Consider the following 18,861-nt stretch of genomic DNA (forward strand, 5'->3'; position numbering starts at 1 on the left):
TAATGTTTCAGCGCTATGTCCAACTTTTTTTGAAGACCTATAGTTGTTTATACCTTAGAATAAAAGTTTGCCCTAAATATGGACGCAAAATTTCCATCATGCTAATTTATATATATGTAGATGAAAATGAGTATATTTATAAGCTTTGTTGGCTAGACCGCTTCGAGTGTCATTCATGAAACTTTTCTGATCCAATACCCTGCTATAGTTTCTATACTCAAAAGAGTGTACCAGGAAGGAAAGTTCGTAATGTTGGAAACACCCTCCTAGATAAATCTCAAGCTTTGTCAATAGATTATATTTTTGTTGTTAATACTTTTCGGAATTAGTCCACCAAATAACTAAGCATAATAGAAAGATAACTAACTTATGGAGATAAGAATACAAGACATACATATTTACATCACTTGATAAAACGGAATCAACGAAGATCCATAGAGAAATATAAAGAAGCTGCTGCTCATGGTTTTCCCGTCTATTTGACATTACCATTTGCGCAGTGCTGCAACTATAAAACATAAATTAAAAATGAAATATTAAATTGAAATAATCAATTTTCAAAGCCCAAAAAAGCATATTTCTATGAGATAATTTTCCAATGATTATATTTGTTTGTTTTAAAACTCGGTAATCTAATTTAAATCGCGTTTCTACTGGAATAAATAAAATAAAATGATGTACACACGGAGATTAAAATGGAGTGTATTTGTGATGTTATCAGCTTCGGTATTCATTTTGTGCATAATCTATACCACCAATAGGAACCAAACAGATGTACGTTATTGCTTTATAAATGGCTTTAATCAGCAGCAGCAATCAACACGAAACCACAATATTTTTGGTCCTCATATTCTCGAAGACGTTATGTTGTCAGAAACAAAACCCAACTCCAATGGACCAAGCATTATATTTCATGAAACCAGTTGCCCAAATGAGAACCAACGCATTAATATTCTTAATGTAGGCAATGCGCCAATTAACATGATGCACCTTACAGCAAGAGAAGCATGTGCTATTGAGTCCGCCGCTTTACACCATCCCAATTTAAATGTTTTTGCACTATTCGTTAGTCCAACCTATCGTGATAACAAAAACACTCCACCAGTAATGGAAGCAATACTCCAATATCCAAACGTACATTTGCGTAATTTAAATCTGTGGACTTATGCAGCTGGCACACCAATGTATCATTGGCTTAAGGAAGGGAATCTTTTTAAATCTAGGTACACAGTTACATATATTTGATAAGCATACAATTTATGTAAACATATCCCATTTATTTATATTTTATAGTTATGTGATTTCCCATCTTTCTGATTTTTTGCGTTATCTAACACTATGGCGTTGGGGCGGTACTTATCTCGATATGGATGTCGTAGTCTTACGTAGTTTGGAAACATTACCACCCAATTATACCGGTGCTGAGTCAAATACTTTGATAGCAGCAGGAGTAATGGGTTTTGCGGCTGACGGATTTGGTCATGAAATTGCCAAAAAATGTATATATGACTTTTTAAAAAATTTCAATGGTTCAAACTGGGCTAACAACGGGCCTGGCGTTATAACGCGCGTCGCGAATGATATCTGCAAAACCAGTAATATTGAGCTAATGATGATGGATCCTGACCGATGTATGGGTTTCCGTGTAATGCCACCAAATGCATTCTACGCTGTGCACTGGTTACACTGGGAGCATTTCTTTGACCCACAATATTGTAATGAGACACTGAATAAGCTGCGGGATTCGTATATAGCGCACGTGTGGAACAAACTTTCTAAGCAAAGGCGTTTTAAAGTAGGCGAGAAAGCTGCATATGGTATAATAGCAGAAAAACATTGTCCTAAAGTATATGCAGCATCTGGCGAGTATTTTTAAAAAGGTTATTGGTGTAAATATGAACATAAATGAAAGAAGTGAGATGATACGTCTAGATCTGAAATTTTTTAAAATATTAAAATACGAGCCCGGCCCGTGCGCATCTAGCGCAACCAATATAAAAGTCTCTTATCAAATATCAACAGAAATCAGCTGTTCTATCAATCAATTAAAACTTACAGTTGCGCTGCCATCTGGCGTATGGTAGCAACTGCCGGTAATGCAATGCAAATACTCACAATAGTGTCATAGTACAAATAGATTTCTTTGTGTGCTCACAATCGTTAATTTTTAACGGTTTTATTTAGCTTGAGTTGACATGCACGGCCGTTGTGAACGAATCTTGTAATTGAAATTTAAGTAACTTCCCGATAAGCTACAAGCTTGAAACTTGGAATATAGTTCAGAACCCGATGACAATGCAATAATAAGAAAAAAATTGCCGCTAGGTGGCGCAAGGATCGAGATATTCGTAAAATTCGCATTTTTTGTCCGATTTGGCTCATATTTGGAACACAATACATGCAAGAATAGAAATCGACCTGTGAAAAAAATCGCCGCTAGGTGGCGCAAGGATCGATATATTCGCAAAATTCGCATTTGTGGTCCGATTTGGCTCATATTTGGAACTCATAATACATGCAAGAATAGAATCGCCGCTAGGTGGCGCATGGATCGAGATATTCACAAACATCATATTTGTGGTCCGATTTGGCTCATATTTGGAACACATAATACATGCAAGAATAAAAAGCTACTTATGAAAAAAAAATCGCCGCTAGTTGGCGCAAGGATCGAGATATTCACAAAAATCGTATTTGTGGTCCGATTTGATTTGGTCCATATTTGGAACACATAATACATACATGAATAGAAAGCGACATATGATGCCCAATTTGGCTTATATTTGGAGCAAATATTGCCTACAGTCCAGTAGAAGTGACATTAAAATATTTTGGAGTTGGAGGAGGGACAAGCATACGTGGCGCAGAGTCGAGTAAAGTCTTTGGAAGGATTATGTATTGAGGACTTACGTTGTAACAAATTGTCAGGAAAGAGTCCTTGTAATAATGAGTCACTAAATGAACTAAATAGATTGAGAAATAACAGGCAATTAAATAAAGACTAAAAACTTGAAAATAAAATAATTTAAAAAAATTTTTAAGTTAAACGGTTTTACTGAAAACAATACTTACATGAAATATTAATAATACGAAAAGCTAGAAAATAATTAGGTAGGTCCTAGGTACTAGTCATCACACTCCTTATCAATTTACGGCGTTGATCAGACAATTAAATAAAAGCGTTGGACGCGTCATATTTCTATTGATAGTCATAAGTAAAACCAACTGAACCTTAATCAGGTTATGCTACGCCTCACATTTTTAGAAATTTCACGCGCCCAACGCTTTTATTTAATTGTCTGATCAACGCCCAAGATTGATAAGGAGTGTGATGACTAGTACCTAGGACCTACCTAATTATTTTCTAGCTTTTCGTATTATTATTATTTCATGTAAGTATTGTTTTCAATAAAACCGTTTAACTTAAAAATTTTTTTTTAATTATTTTATTAACAAATTATTTTAATAAACAAAAGCACCGCGACCGAAATTGCCCAAAGCTCGCTAATAATCCGAATCTCCATCTTTACAACCAAAACTTTATTTATAGATTTGGATTCCAAATAAGACCGAAAAAGGGACCCGTGCATAAAAATAGCAATTAGAAATAACATGCCCGGTTCCAGGGGAAAGGGGGGGGGGTCTCTTTTTTTTATTGACTGTATTGAAGTATATAATACAAATCTACATAGTAGTTTCTTATCACACAACGGATTTTTACTCATTTTTAATTTTTTCTTGCTTTTTACGTTATTACTATATATATTTAAAAAAAAACAAGTAAGGAAGGCTAAGTTCGGGTGTAACCGAACATTACATACTCAGTTGAGAGCTGTGGAGACAAAGTAAGGGAAATCACCATGTTGTAAAAGGAACCTAGGGTAACCCTGGAATGTGTTTGTATGACATGTGTATCAAATGGAAGGTATTATAGAGTATTTTAAGAGGAAGTGGGCCATAGATCTATAGATGGACGCCATTTAGGGATATCGTCATAAAGGCGGACCAGGCCTGACTCGAGAATTTGTTTGTACGATATGGGTATCAAATGAAATGTGTTAGTGATAATTTTAAAAGGCAGTGGGCCTAAGTTCTATAGATGGACGTCTTTTCGAGATATCGCCATAAAGGTGGACCAGGGGTGACTCTAGAATTTATTTTGTACGATATGGGTATCAAATAAAAGGTATTAATGAGTATTTTAAAAGAGCGTGAGTTATACTAGAGGTGTAAATTGTACTTTGTGTTCTTTGTACTGTATTTTATGTTCATGTAATATCATTCAGTAATATTTGAATTACCTTTTGTATTTGAAATGAAATGTAAAATAGTTTTTCAGTTTTTTCAAGAATCTTTAAAAGAATTGAACATTTAGTTTTAACAAATAAATTAATTTTACGGAATATAATCCTTTAAAACTCATTGACGGAATATAATCCTTTTCAGTTAAGTGGCGACGAGGATGGGATACGTTGTGCGATAACGTATCCTGCGACGGTGAATTTGCAAACCGATCTGAACCCAAAATCAACAGCAGTTAAAAAAAAAGATCAATTTAAGAGAGAAGAAAAATTTCAAAAATATATATGCGCATCCTTAAAAGGACATTTATGTTTGAAAAGTTCAAACAATAAACAAATAAGCAATTTTGAAAAAAAAAAAACAGACAAATTTAAGAAATATTGATCGTGAAATTGTGATAATTTACAAAAAAAAATTTAAATAAGGTGATTTAATCCAAAATCTGAAAGAAATCTGTTTGGGCAAATTAAGAAAACCAATAAAGAATTAAAGATTAAAAAAGTATATAAAAAAAACAACAATTACGATACTGAGTAAAGTTATAGTTTTCAATAAGGTGTTAACAGTAAAACATTGCAAATAACGTTTTATCATCATTGAATCCACAAGCTGAAGACAGCTGTTAAACGCAAACTATATCATATACATAAATTATCATTTGAGATGGCTTTGACACTAGCAGAGAGTTTGCGTGAAGCCAGGAGCTTGCCAGTCTTCAATGGGAGTAGTGAATATACCTTAACCAATTATTTGAGAGATGTCGCACCGGTGTTACAATTGACGCAAATAGACTATCAAGATACGGTAAAAGCAATTTTAAATAACAGACTGCAAGGTAAGGCGTTAAGATCAGTAGAAACCTTATTAAATCCTTCATGGGAAGACATTATAAGAAAACTTAAAGAAGAATTTGGAGTAAAACGAAGTTTTTTCAATTTAAGAAGTGATGCATTAAACGTAGAAGCAAGGAATATTGAAGAATTAAATTATAAACTATGTAACATTTTAAGTTTAATGAATACAAAGTATAGTTTAGAGCCTAATATTTCGTATACTCCGGAAAATAATGAGAGGCTAATTTTTGATATTTATATTAATTTTTTGGCTATTAGTATAAAAACATTATTAATTCAAAATAATATTACATCTGTAAAAGCTTCTTACTCCTTTTGTCTAGAAAATAATTTGTTAAAAGATATACAACTAATGAATAAAAAAAATGCATATAGTTTTCCAAGTAATTTCAAAATAAACCTAATAGCTTTAGTTATAACACCAATAACAATGCTAATAAAGTATCAAACCCTAACAATTTTCGAAGTGCAAATGTTCGTACGCGAAATAAATTAAGCTATAATAATAACTCAAACGGAAATTACAAAACTAATGAATATCAGTTTTACCCTAACAAAAATATGCAAAAGAAGGATTTCAGCTATAATTCTGGAAATAGTAAGCCATATCCACAAATTGAAGGTAGAAATGGTAATAATTTTCAACAACCAATGGAAGTTGATTTTAACAAAAGTACGGAAAATTTTCGTGTACAGCCTCAGAACTTTCATTACCCATAGTGATTTTGACAATTAACAACACAAAAACAAAATGCTTAATTGATAGTGGTGCTGCTACAACTCTAGGTGATAATGATTTCTTTTCTAAAATTGGAATAAGGAACATATTAGCCAAACCAATTTTATTAAATACTTTAATAGGAAATAATATTGTAACAGAAGAGGTAATAGTGAGTGTACCAAATGAATTCAAGGAAAGTAATAGCACTATGTCCGTTAAACTTACTAATTTTTTTGATAAAGATTTTGATTGCATCATAGGAATGAATATTTTACGGCCAATTGGAGCTATAATAGATTTAAAAAAAAATACACTTACGGTAAATAACAATGAAATAAGATTGTTTACTTATGAATTTAAGATTGATTATGAAGAAATACATTATTTAGAAAAATTTGATATAACAAAATTCAAAGATTTAATACCAAATAATTTGAATAAACAAGAAATGAAATTATTAGATAATTTTTTACATAAAAATAAAAAAACGTTTTATATTGAAGGTCAAAACTTAACAACAAAGAACTGCGTAAAACATAAAATAATAACCACTTCTGAAAAAGCAATATATTTTAAAAATTACCGGCATCCTCAAATTTTAGAAAGGGAAAGAGAAGAACAGGTAAACGATATGTTAAAACAAAATATAATACGTCCCAGTAAGTCACCATACAACTCTCCTTCGTGGATTGTCAAAAAGAAGTCAGATAATAATATTAAACAAAAATGGCGGTTAGTTATAGATTTTAGAAAGTTAAATGAAATTACAGTGGATGATAAATATCCAATTCCAAATATAGAATCCTTGTTCGATAAACTGGGAAAAGCGCAATATTTTTCGTCGTTGGACCTTGCAAAAGGCTTTCATCAAGTTTTGATGGAGGAAAACGATATTGAAAAAACAGCTTTTTCGACAGCAAAGGGTCATTTCGAGTTCATTCGAATGCCCTTTGATCTCAAAAATGCACCGGCAACTTTTCAGCGTATGTTAAATTATGTTTTATCAGATTATATTAATAAAATTTGTATAATATATATGGATGATATATTAGTTTTTTCAACTTCTTTAGCTGCACATTTGGAAAGTTTACAGAAAATATTTAACAAATTAGATGAATACAATTTAAAAGTTCAAATCAATAAGTGTAAATTTTTATCAAAAGAAACTACTTTTCTTGGGCATATAATAACGAACAAAGGTATTAAGCCAAATCCTGAAAAAATTAGTGTAATACAGAATTTGCAAATACCAAAGAACGTGAAGGATATAAAATCTTTTCTAGGTTTAACCGGATATTACCGGAAATTCATTCGAAATTACTCTTTTATAGCTAGTCCAATAATAAAATATTTGAAAAAGAATAGCAAAATAGATATCAATGATAAATGGTATGTAGAAGCTTTTGAAAAATTTAAGAAAATTTTAATTAATCCACCCTTATTAATTTATCCGGATTTCAATAAAAAGTTTTTGTTGACAACAGTTGCAAGTAATGTAGCCATTGGGGCAGTTTTAAGCCAGGAAGGAAAGCCTATATGATTTGCGAGCAGGACGTTAAACGGGCACGAAAAAAATTACTCAACATTAGAGAAGGAATTACTGGCCATTGTATGGTCAATGAAATATTATCGCCCTTATCTTTATGGTCGTAAGTTTTTAGTTCAAACTGATCATCAACCTTTGAAATGGCTTTATTCATTAAAAGATCCTAACTCTAGAATAATTAGATGGAAAATATTATTATGAATTTTACTTTGATATAGAGTATGATAAAGGAAAGGAGAATATGGTGGCAGACTTTTTAAGTAGAGTTCAGTTAAACCAATTGACTTCGAATTCAATTCAAAACTCGACAGAAAATTTAAACGCAAAATTTTTTATAGTTAACAAAATTGTCAATAAATACAAAATGCAAATAAGAATAGTTAAAAATAAAAATAAAGAAAAAGAGATGCTTTTCAAAAAATATAAAATAGTATATGTTTCAGAAAATGATTTTAATAATACTCATAATTTAAAAGATTTATTTAGAAGGGAGTTTAAAAAAGGAAAGGTCGGAATATATTCCGAAATTGGTGATAATATGTACGATGAAATTGAAAGATTATTAATTGAATTATTTTGTAATAACAAAGATCTGCATTTTATAAAATGTACGAAAATTGCAAACGATATAGAATGTGAAGAGTCTTTATTGACGATTATTGATGATATTCATATAAAAGGCAACCATCGAGGAATTCAGGAAAATTATGAAGAATTGAAAGATATTTACTTTAATCCCAAACTAATTAAATTTATAAATAGATATTGCAATAATTGCAATATTTGTAATGAAAATAAGTATGATCTAAAGCCATTAAAAAAAATTCAATAGTGCATATAGATATTTTTCAAATTCAGAAAACTTGTTTTTTAACATCAATTGATAAATTTACGAAATTAGGGACAGCACATAAACTTAGTGATAAAAATATGGTGACAATTAAAATAAAAATTGAAGAAAGGATAGCATTTTTAGGAAAACCAAATAAATTAGTTATGGATAATGAATTCAATAATACATTAATAAGACTTTTTTGTAGGGAAAATAACATAGAACCCCATTATACTACACCGAATTCTCACACTGGAAACTCAGACATAGAAAGGATGCATTCAACGCTACTTGAACATATAAGAATAATAAAACATAGTCAAAATATTGTTGATTCGGAGGAGTTAGTAATTAAAGCTATACATTTTTATAATAACAGCATTCATAGCACCACCAAGTTAAAACCCAATGATTTTATAAATAAGGAAGAAATAAATTTTGAAGAAATAAAAACAAGGATATAAGATACAAAGAAAAAAACAATAGATAGAATTAATATGAAAAGAGAAAATATAAATATTAAATTTAATCAACCGAATCTTTATATGAAAAATCCTACAGCTATTAGACAGAAAACGGCAAAAAGGTTTAAAAAGTATTATTCCAATAATAAAAATAAAATCGATGTTGCTAGATTTCGAAGACCTTCAAAATCTATACAACCCTAATAATTATAATTTGAGAATGGTTAAATAAACAAGGAAAATTATATGTATGATTAAAACAATTGTTATAATAAAATTTATACTTTATAATACTTCTTAAATAAAATGAAAAAAAGGTTTTGAATTTGATAATTGTTATTCTTATTTGAATGTTACACACGTTCAAATCGAAAATATGGCTTTAAAATATATTTAATTATTTGAAATTTTGCTTTATTTTTTGTTAAATTTCACGTATAAATATAAATAATTCGATGGGACTCGAATCTTAAGGAGGGGCGAGTTATACTAGAGGTGTAAATTGTACTTTGTGTTCTTTGTACTGTATTTTATGTTCATGTAATATCATTCAGTAATATTTGAATTACCTTTTGTATTTGAAATGAAATGTAAAATAGTTTTTCAGTTTTTTCAAGAATCTATAAAAGAATTGAACATTTTGTTTTAACAAATAAATTAATTTTACGGAATATAATCCTTTAAAACTCATTTACGGAATATAATCCTTTTGAGTTAAGTCGTGGGCCTAAGTTCTATAGATGGACGCCTTTTCGAGATATCGCCATAAAGATGGACCAGGAGTGACTCTAGAATTTGTTTGTACGATATGAGTATCAAATGAAAGGTGTTAATGAGTATTTTAAGAGGGTGTGGGCCTTAGTTCTATATGTGGACGCCTTTTCGAGATATCGCCATAAACGTGGACCAGGGGTGACTGTAGAATTTGTTTGTACTATATGGGTATCAAATGAAAGGTGTTAATGAGTATTTTAAAAGGGAGTGGGCCTTAGTTCTATAGGTGGACGCCTTTTCGGAATATCGTTATAAAAGTGGACCTGGGTTGACTCTAGAATACGTTTGTACAATATGGGTGTTAAACGAAAAGTGTAATAAGTTTTTTAAAAGGGACTGGGCCTTTGTTCTATGGGTGGACGCCTTTTCGGGATATCGCCATAAACGTGGACCAGGGGTGATTCTAGAATGAGTTTGTACAATATGGGTATCAAATGAAAGGTGCTAATGAGTATTTTAAAAGGGTGTGGGCCTTAGTTCTATAGGTGGACGCCTTTTCGAGATATCGCCATAAAGGTGGACCAGGGGTGACTCTAGAATTTGTTTGTACGATATGGGTATCAAATGAAAGGTGTTAATGAGTATTTTAAAAGGGCGTGGGCCTTAGTTCTATAGGTGGATGCCTTTTCGAGATATCGACATAAAGGTGGACCAGGGGTGACTCTAGAATTTGTTTATACGATATGGGTATCAAATGAAAGGTGTTAATGAGTATTTTAAAAGGGAGTGGGCCTTAGTTCTATAGGTGGATGCCTTTTCGAGATATCGTCATAAAGGTGGGCCAGGGGTGACTCTAGAATTTTTTTGTACGATATGGGTATCAAATGAAATGTGTTAATGAGTATTTTAAAAGGGCGTGGGCCTTAGTTCTATAGGTGGATGCCTTTTCGAGATATCTCCATAAAGGTAGACCAGGGGTGACTCTATAATTTGTTTGTGCGATATGGGTATCAAATGAAAGGTGTTAATGAGTATTTTAAAAGGGAGTGGGCCTTAGTTCTATAGGTGGATGCCTTTTCGAGATATCGCCATAAAGGTGGGCCAGGGGTGACTCTAGAACTGTTGTGTACGATATGGGTATCAAATGAAAGGTGTTAATGAGTATTTTAAAAGGGTGTGGGCCTTAGTTCTATAGGTGGACGCCTTTTCGAGATATCGTCATAAAGGTGGACCAGGGGTGACTCTAGAATTTGTTTGTACGATATGGGTATCAAATGAAAGGTGTTAATGAGTATTTTAAAAGGGCGTGGGCCTTAGTTCTATAGGTGGATGCCTTTTCGAGATATCGACATAAAGGTGGACCAGGAGTGACTCTAGAATTTGTTTATACGATATGGGTATCAAATGAAAGGTGTTAATGAGTATTTTAAAAGGGAGTGGGCCTTAGTTCTATAGGTGGATGCCTTTTCGAGATATCGCCATAAAGGTGGGCCAGGGGTGACTCTAGAATTTTTTTGTACGATATGGGTATCAAATGAAATGTGTTAATGAGTATTTTAAAAAGGCGTGGGCCTTAGTTCTATAGGTGGACGCCTTTTCGAGATATCGACATAAAGGTGGACCAGGGGTGACTCTAGAATTTGTTTGTACGATATGGGTATCAATTGAAAGGTGTTAATGAGTATTTTAAAAAGGAGTGGGCCTTAGTTCTATATGTGAACGCCTTTTCGAGATATCGCCATAAACGTGGACCAGGGGTGACTCTAGAATGTGTTTGTACGATATGGGTATCAAATTAAAGGTATTAATGAGGGTTTTAAAAGGGAGTGGCCCTTAGTTGTATATGTGAAGGCGTTTTCGAGATATCTACCAAAATGTGGACCAGGGTGATCCAGAACAACATCTGTCGGGTACCGCTAGTTTATTTGTATATGTAATACCACGTACAGTATTCCTTTCAAGATTGCAAGGGCTTTTGATTTCGCCCTGTAAAATTTTTTCATTTTCTTCTACTTAATATGGTAGGTGTCACACCCATTTTACCAAGTTTTTTTCTAAAGTTATATTTTGCGTCAATAGACCAATACAATTACCATGTTTCATCAATTTTTTCGTATTTGGTGTATAATTATCGCATTTTTTTCATTTTTCGTAATTTTCGATATCGAAAAAGTGGGCGTAGTCATAGTCGGATTTCGGCCATTTTTTATACCAATACAAAGTGAGTTCAGATAAGTACGTGAACTGAGTTTAGTAAAGATATATTGATTTTTGCTCAAGTTATCGTGTTAACGGCCGAGCGGAAGGACAGACGGTCGACTGTGTATAAAAACTGGGCGTGGCTTGAACCGATTTCGCCCTTTTTCACATAAAACAGTTATCGTCCTAGAAGCTAAGCTTCTACCAAATTTCACAAGGATTGGTTAATTTTTGTTCGACTTATGGCATTACAAGCATCCTAGACAAATTAAATGAAAATGGGGCGAAGCCACGCCCATTTTGAAATTTTCTTTTATTTATGTATTTTTTTGCACCATATTATTACTGGGGTTGAATGTTGGCATAATTTACTTATATGCTGTAAAGATATTAACTTTTCTTTTAAAATTTGAATTTAAAAAAAAATTTTTTTAAAAAGTGGGCGTGGTCGTTCTCCGATTTTGCTAATTTTTACTAAGCAGACATAGAGTAATAAGAGTAACGTTCCTGCCAAATTTCATCATGATATCTTCAACTACTGCCAAATTACAGCTTGCAAAACTTCTAAATTACCTTCATTTAAAAGTGGGCGGTTCCACGCCCATTGTCCAAAATTTTACTAGTTTTCTATTCTGCGTCATAAGCTCAACTCACCTACTAAGTTTCATCGCTTAGTGCGTATTTGGTAATGAATTATCGCACTTTTTCGATTTTTCGAAATTTTCGATATCGAAAAAGTGGGCGTGGTTATTGTCCGATATCGTTCATTTTAAAAAGCGATCTGAGATGAGTGCCCAGGAACCTACGTACCAAATTTCATCAAGATACCTCAAAATTTACTCAAGTTATCGTGTTAAAGGACAGACGGACGGACGGACGGACGGACATGGCTCAATCGAATTTTTTTTCGATACTGATGATTTTGATATATGGAAGTCTATATCTATCTCGATTCCTTTATACCTGTACAACCACCCGTTATGCAATCAAAGTTAATATACTCTGAGAGCTCTGCTCAACTGAGTATAAAAAGTTCCCCACCCCCCTAGAACGTAAAAAAGCAAGAAAAATTAAAAAAATTAGTAAAAACCCGTTTTGTGATAAGAAAATACTATGTAGATTTGTATTATATACTTCATTACAGTCAATACAAAAAAGTTCCCCCCTCCCCCCCCTGGAACCGGGGAAATATTTCGTCATGATCCTGTCACGAATTTCTGGCTCTCAGATTGTGGTTTATTGGTTTACTTAGAACATGTAACACTAAAAATTCTTATCCATGTCCGTGAGTTCACTGTTTTCTTTCGCTTTTTTATAGTCAAGTATCCGGATATACATGAACCCAGACATACGATTGTCTAAATTTTAAGTTTATGTAGCCGGATGTCCAAATAGTCGGATTTTTTGCATAGCTACATTCTGTTTATCCGGATAGCTGAAATTTCAGGATGAAACTTCCAGCCGTACTTACTATATTCCGTGTAATGCCACCAAATGCATTCTAAGCTGTGCACTGGTTACACTGGGAGCATTTCTTTGACACACAATATTGTAATGAGACACTGAATAAGCTGCGGGATTCGTATGTAGCGCACGTGTGGAACAAACTTTCTAAGCAAAGGCGTTTTAAAGTAGGCGAGAAAGCTGCATATGGTATAATAGCAGAAAAACATTGTCCTAAAGTATATGTACTTATTTCAGCAGCCAGGATGCATTAGTAAATTTGAGATAAGTTTTGAATATTTTATGATACCCAAAAATCTTGAATAGCGGAATTGTTTGAAGGATTATCAATTTGTTATCGATAGCAAAAGTTATCGAAAACGAAAAGTTATCGATTTGCTGACGAAAAACTATTTCTTATCAAAGTGTTATCGCTTTGGTATTGAAAAGTTACTAATTAGCTAACTAGTTATGTGTTCGATAACGAATAGATATTTTTTCGATAACACATTTGACATTTTTTTAACAGCTAGTCGATTTTTTTCCGATAACATCAAAAGTTTTTCGATAACAAATAGATATATTTTCGATAGCAAACCGATGTTTTTTCGATACTTAATCGATATTTTTTTTGATGACAAATCAATATTTATTCGATAAAAAACGGATAACACGTATGTTTCTCTTCGAGAACTGCTGGTATCGATAACTTGGGGTGAATGGATGACCTAGAAGCCTCAACGTGGCCATTCGAAATCGTTCCCGAGATATTCGGAATAGTACCTTAATTGTCCTAGTTACAGGAACGTACCAGATCCATATGCAAAAAGGACAATCACCGTCGATAACACACCCAAAATTGTTCGGGAAGTGTCACTACAAGTACAACAACATTGTGGTGCAGTCCAATGCCCCACTCTTCTTCTCTATCTTTTTAGATGTGACCTTTGATTGTGAGGTCATCTGGAGGAGTAATTATGAAATTTCTTTCTGGTCGATGAAACTCAATTCGAGGGAGTTGTCGGTTTAGCTTTTAGCGATTGTGGTGTTAATTGCGCCAAAAACCATGAACACATAAATGCACCACAATTTCACGCATACATGTAGACAAATTCTAAAGACAAGAGAAAAAAAAAATACCAATTCGAAATTTACTTGATATATTTCTGGAATATCAGCTGATCGGCATTTTCTAAACAAATTTTCCTAAAAATTGCCTAAAAATGTATTTTTAATACCTTTTTTCCCCTTAAATGTAAGTGCTGATTTATAATGAAAATAACTACCTTTATTTAATAAAGCTGATTTCAATACCATTTTATATGAGTCCTATATTCTTATTATTTGATGCATCGAACAGTATAAGATTTGTTCCACCCTTTATAAAAAGTCTATATATAATATAATAACCAACAATTCAGTTTTGACTTCTTCGAAGTTGTAAAGGAATGGTTCAAAAATGAAGTATGTACCACCCGTGACAAGTACACAGAAACATTTGTTAGAAATTATTAGGCAGTGCTAATCATCATACGTGACCCGGTCTATGAAAAGGTGGCTCATGACTCAAAAAAGGAATTGCGAGCAACAGCTGTTAAGATAAACAATGCATTTCTTCAGGACGTTTGTGTTCTTATTTTTTTTTTAGTCATAATCCACCTTTTCATAGACCGGGTCATATATTATATATTATTTCTAATTGCTGTTTTTATGTACTGGTCCCTTTTTTGCTCTTATTTGGAATCTAAATCTATAAATAATTTTGGTTGTAAAGATGGAGATTCGGGCTATTAGCGAGCTTGGGAAATTTCGGTCGTAGTGCTTTTGCTAATTGCTAAGCTATACAAAAAAATTCCATATTGTACATAATTATATATTTTGAACATTTAAACTTTACACCTAAATTATTAAATCTTACAGTTTATATAACAGTTCTAATTGTTCTAATAAAAAGCGTGTTAAATTTTGATGGTATAATTAAGAACATTTAGGACCTCATTTTCTTGCTATCAACAAAAGGTATGCAACATTTAGCGATAACAGCCTAACTTTCACGTTTGTTGCATACACAAACAAAGCGAAGTTACCTGCGTTCTTGAGGACTTAGGCTTTTATTCCCTTGTGAATACAAATCTTTACCGATAACTCTGTTATCGATTAATTTATCGAATTCTAGCATAGTAATATTGCATTGTCATCGGAGTTATATATGTGTGCAAAATTTCAGCTCAATCGGACATCGGGAAGTGTATCAAATTTAACTTGCAAGATTTGATTACAGACAACAGCCAAGTGAAAGTAAATAAAAGCTTATAAAATAAAAGATTGTGAGCACACAAAGAAATCTATTTGTACTATAGCACTATTGTGAATATTTGCACTGCATTACCGGCAGTTGCTATTGTAGGCTATATGGCAACGCAAGCTGTAAGTTAATAGAACAGCTGATTTTTGTTGATATTTGATAATAGACTTTTATATTGGTTGCGCAAGATGCGCACGGGTCAGGCTCGTAAGCTTTATAATTCTCATACAAATACCAGCTAATTAGGTCCAGTAGAAATTTTAATCAAAATTGAATCTAAGTCAAAGCCTTAGAAGGTGAAAATTCTTCAAAGCAGCCGTATCTTACATTAATTAAGCCCATGAAATTATTCTACGACGTGAACCATATTTTGAACCCTTGGGAACTTTAATTTACTATTAGTAAGTTCATCGAAGGCTTTTAATTCGATCATTCCCCAACCAGGACAGTTGATGTCCACCCCGTGATACTTATATTTTACATTAGGAGCGTTCCATTGAGTTATCGAGCTCTGGCTCACGATCTGGATCAACTTTATGAGAGCTGGCAGCACTAATATAAAACATCTGTTTTGTTGATGGTGGTGGTCCACATCCTCTTTTCCCTAACAGTGAAATTTATTTTATTAACGTTTTAATAGTTTCACACGTAAACAAACTATTCTCCTTACATTTTCTTCAGTTTTCTTAAGTTGTTTACTCTTTCTGTGTTTTTGCTTTTAAATATGGCGAAATATTTTATGTATACACATATTTATTTCAGTGCTACCAACTCAAAAGTGGTTAGCTTTCAAAAAATCTACTACAGAAAACAACAAACAGAACTGCCGTGCGGATCAGAAATTTAACCAGATAACCCTGCAAAAATCGTTGGAACATGTGGACCACTGGAGTACTTACCATTATACTCCACTGTAATGCAGCAACCCTGCAAAAATCGTTGGATCATGTGGTCCACTGGAGTACTTACCATTATACTCCACTGTAATGCAGCAATGGACCAAATCATGTTTCTACACGAACATATTGTTAGCCGATCATTGCTCTTTTTTAACGATTTTAATCACTACACGATGTTTATTGGACTGTGGGTACTCCATGGATTACTCTGATGTAATGCGAGCTGGAGTAGATGATCCAGTCCTAGGACATCGCAATGTTAATTGGACCATATTTTTTGTATGAATTGTGGTTAATTTTGGAGCACTCGGTTGGTCCATAGCGAGTACTCCATACATTCATGCATGGAGTATTCGCGAATTTTGCAGGGCACTTCCCCAGGGCTTCGAAGAGTGTCCTTATCGCTACAACAACAACAAAATATGAAAACTGCTTATCTATGTATCAGTATTTTTAAAATCTCTTTGTGCAACACTCCTATTGTGGGTATAAAGACCAAAATACGTCTTCAACAATTTTGCCTGAAGCGCGGTGGTTTGCTGCTGCTAAATAATTTTAGATACATGGGCAGCTATGCTGATATGGCGGAAATATATATTTGCTAATTTGGCGCTTTGTTTTGAACTAATACTCATTCTATGCAGCACATTTTGTTCGAAAAAGTCATGCAGCAACACATATGCTTTGCGTAATGTACGCCTGGGGGTATAAAATCCAGCATTAAAAGCCGCGGTACAATGAGATTTTTCATATAGATGCGTTTAACACAAGCTTATGCATTCCAATAACATCGCCACAATCAACCAAGATGTTGCGTTTGTAAATATGGAGGAACTTCAGACTTGGCAATTGAAGTTTATTACGCCTTGCCCATTCACATACAAAATTTCGCGAAGCACTGTTGTACACATTCTCCCTATACAACAAAAATTCTTGCTAACATATTTTGTGTCGTATTCGATTGTTATAGCAGTTTTCAGTTGCGAAAAATGTTAGAAATTTTAGTAAGCAGTGGGAAAAATAATTTCACTTGCAAAGTGTGCTAACACCCTTAGCCAAAGCAAATATCAAATTCTTCTTCTTATGATTTGCTTGGAACAAAATTTGGGAGATGGTTACTTTTCAATATAAGATGGCGCCAGTGTCACTCATTCTACCGTTCTCCGTAAAAATACGTGTAATCTACTCATAATGCATAAGCTTGTGTTAAACTCATCTACATGAAAAACTGCTTATGTGTCGGAGCTATAATTCCGTATCCATAATTTAGGCATAAAGGCGCATAATCATAGTCAAAATAAAATAGGTTTTAAATTTAGTTTCAGCTTTTTTGACAGATAGCTCATAGAAAATTATGCCAAAAAGCTGCAACTAAATTTAAAATCTATTCAGACCAATTCTAAATATTCTCGCGGAATTTTGTTCTCGCGGATTTTTTTATTCCCGCGGAAAAATTCCTCCAATTATTTTCTCCTAGGGAGAACAATAATTGGGGAATATGAATTTCGAATTTTCGAAGCCAGCTGTTTTGTGAATTGAAATTTCGTCGCGCATATCTTATTTTTTTTTTAATTGAGAAGTTTAATTATTGTTGCAAATTTGTTTGAAATTAAGAAATAAAATATAAACAATGCACAGTATTTATTGCATTTCATGTGGTATTCACTGAAATGAGTAATGAATTGGTGCCACAGCAACATCAACAGCGGAGCATAAAAAGAAGACGGCCGGATAACACAGATCCGCCGGAGTTGCCTGCTTTCATTTAGCAAAGGAATTTTCTGGCGGCCAAGTCGAGTTGAGTTCGCCTTTCGCTATATGCCAATATCTTTTTAGGCCTTCTTAAAAAATCCTTGCGCAATTTCTGGGTATCTGCATCAAATATGTATACCAAGAGCTCTACCGTTGCTTATGATACACTTTTCGACTTAAAATGAAGAATATTGTGGTTGTAGTTGTTGTTGTATTAACAGTGAGGATATTGTGGTAGAATGTGCATACATATTTTAGCACAAATTTGTGCAAATAAGTGTTGATTCTTTAAAGAACCAATTTTCTTTAACTATTTTAATGCATTCCCTTTAATTTAACCAAGTGAAAAAACTCCTATGAAATGGCAGAGAAATCTCCCTCTCCCTCACATTCATAATACCTACTTTTCTCCCATAACCAGTTTCCGCTTTTTCGAACATTGTTCAGAATAGGAGGAAAGGGAGAAGTGAAAAAACTCACAAGGAATTTTTATTTAGAATACGAGGAATGGGAGAAGGGAAAAAACTCGCACGGAATTTTCGTCTAGAATTGGGCTGATTTTATTTTGACTATAATTATGCGCCAAAGTGTTTAAAAAAAAATGCAACTTCCAATTCTCTGAGGCACCCTCTCTAACTGTCTTTGCAGCTGTCACTTTATCTGTCACACCTCAAACCAAAGATGCCCCTCAAACTGTCATACGATTCGTTTTCAGGATTTCAGCCATAGGTGAATGGATTTGCAACTCTTTGTTTCGAGAGAGCGCTGTCAAAATGCACATTTTTTATAACATTTATCAATGATGCCACTCCAAACAAAAATGAATAGAT

The 18,861-nt window shown here is 33.2% G+C and overlaps 1 protein-coding gene across 3 annotated transcripts; it reads left to right on the forward strand.

The window, feature by feature from the left end:
• Nucleotides 1–429: 429 nt before the first annotated feature.
• LOC137249062 (lactosylceramide 4-alpha-galactosyltransferase-like) lies at nt 430–18,722 on the forward strand. 3 transcript variants are annotated; one of them, XM_067780216.1, is made up of 3 exons: nt 430–1,223; nt 1,294–1,880; nt 18,680–18,722. In XM_067780216.1, the coding sequence occupies exons 1-2, from the start codon at nt 673–675 to the stop codon at nt 1,874–1,876; spliced, it is 1,134 nt and encodes a 377-aa protein (XP_067636317.1). In that variant the 5' UTR covers nt 430–672; the 3' UTR covers nt 1,877–1,880; nt 18,680–18,722. The 3 variants fall into 3 exon arrangements, with proteins under 3 accessions (XP_067636317.1, XP_067636316.1, XP_067636314.1); XM_067780215.1 differs by lacking the exon at nt 18,680–18,722 and adding an exon at nt 4,447–4,567; XM_067780213.1 differs by lacking the exon at nt 18,680–18,722 and having other exon boundaries at nt 1,294–1,962.
• The last annotated feature ends 139 nt before the right edge of the window (nt 18,723–18,861 follow it).

Source organism: Eurosta solidaginis, chromosome 4 (assembly GCF_040869045.1).
Source record: "Eurosta solidaginis isolate ZX-2024a chromosome 4, ASM4086904v1, whole genome shotgun sequence".
In the NCBI taxonomy this organism is placed as follows: domain Eukaryota; kingdom Metazoa; phylum Arthropoda; class Insecta; order Diptera; family Tephritidae; genus Eurosta; species Eurosta solidaginis.

Coding starts and splice junctions, on each gene's coding strand:
- LOC137249062 (XM_067780216.1), top strand. CDS start 673: ATGATGTACACACGGAGATTAAAATGGAGTGTATTTGTGATGTTATCA. Junction 1,224..1,293: donor GGGAATCTTTTTAAATCTAG/GTACACAGTTAC, acceptor TATATTTTATAG/TTATGTGATTTCCCATCTTT.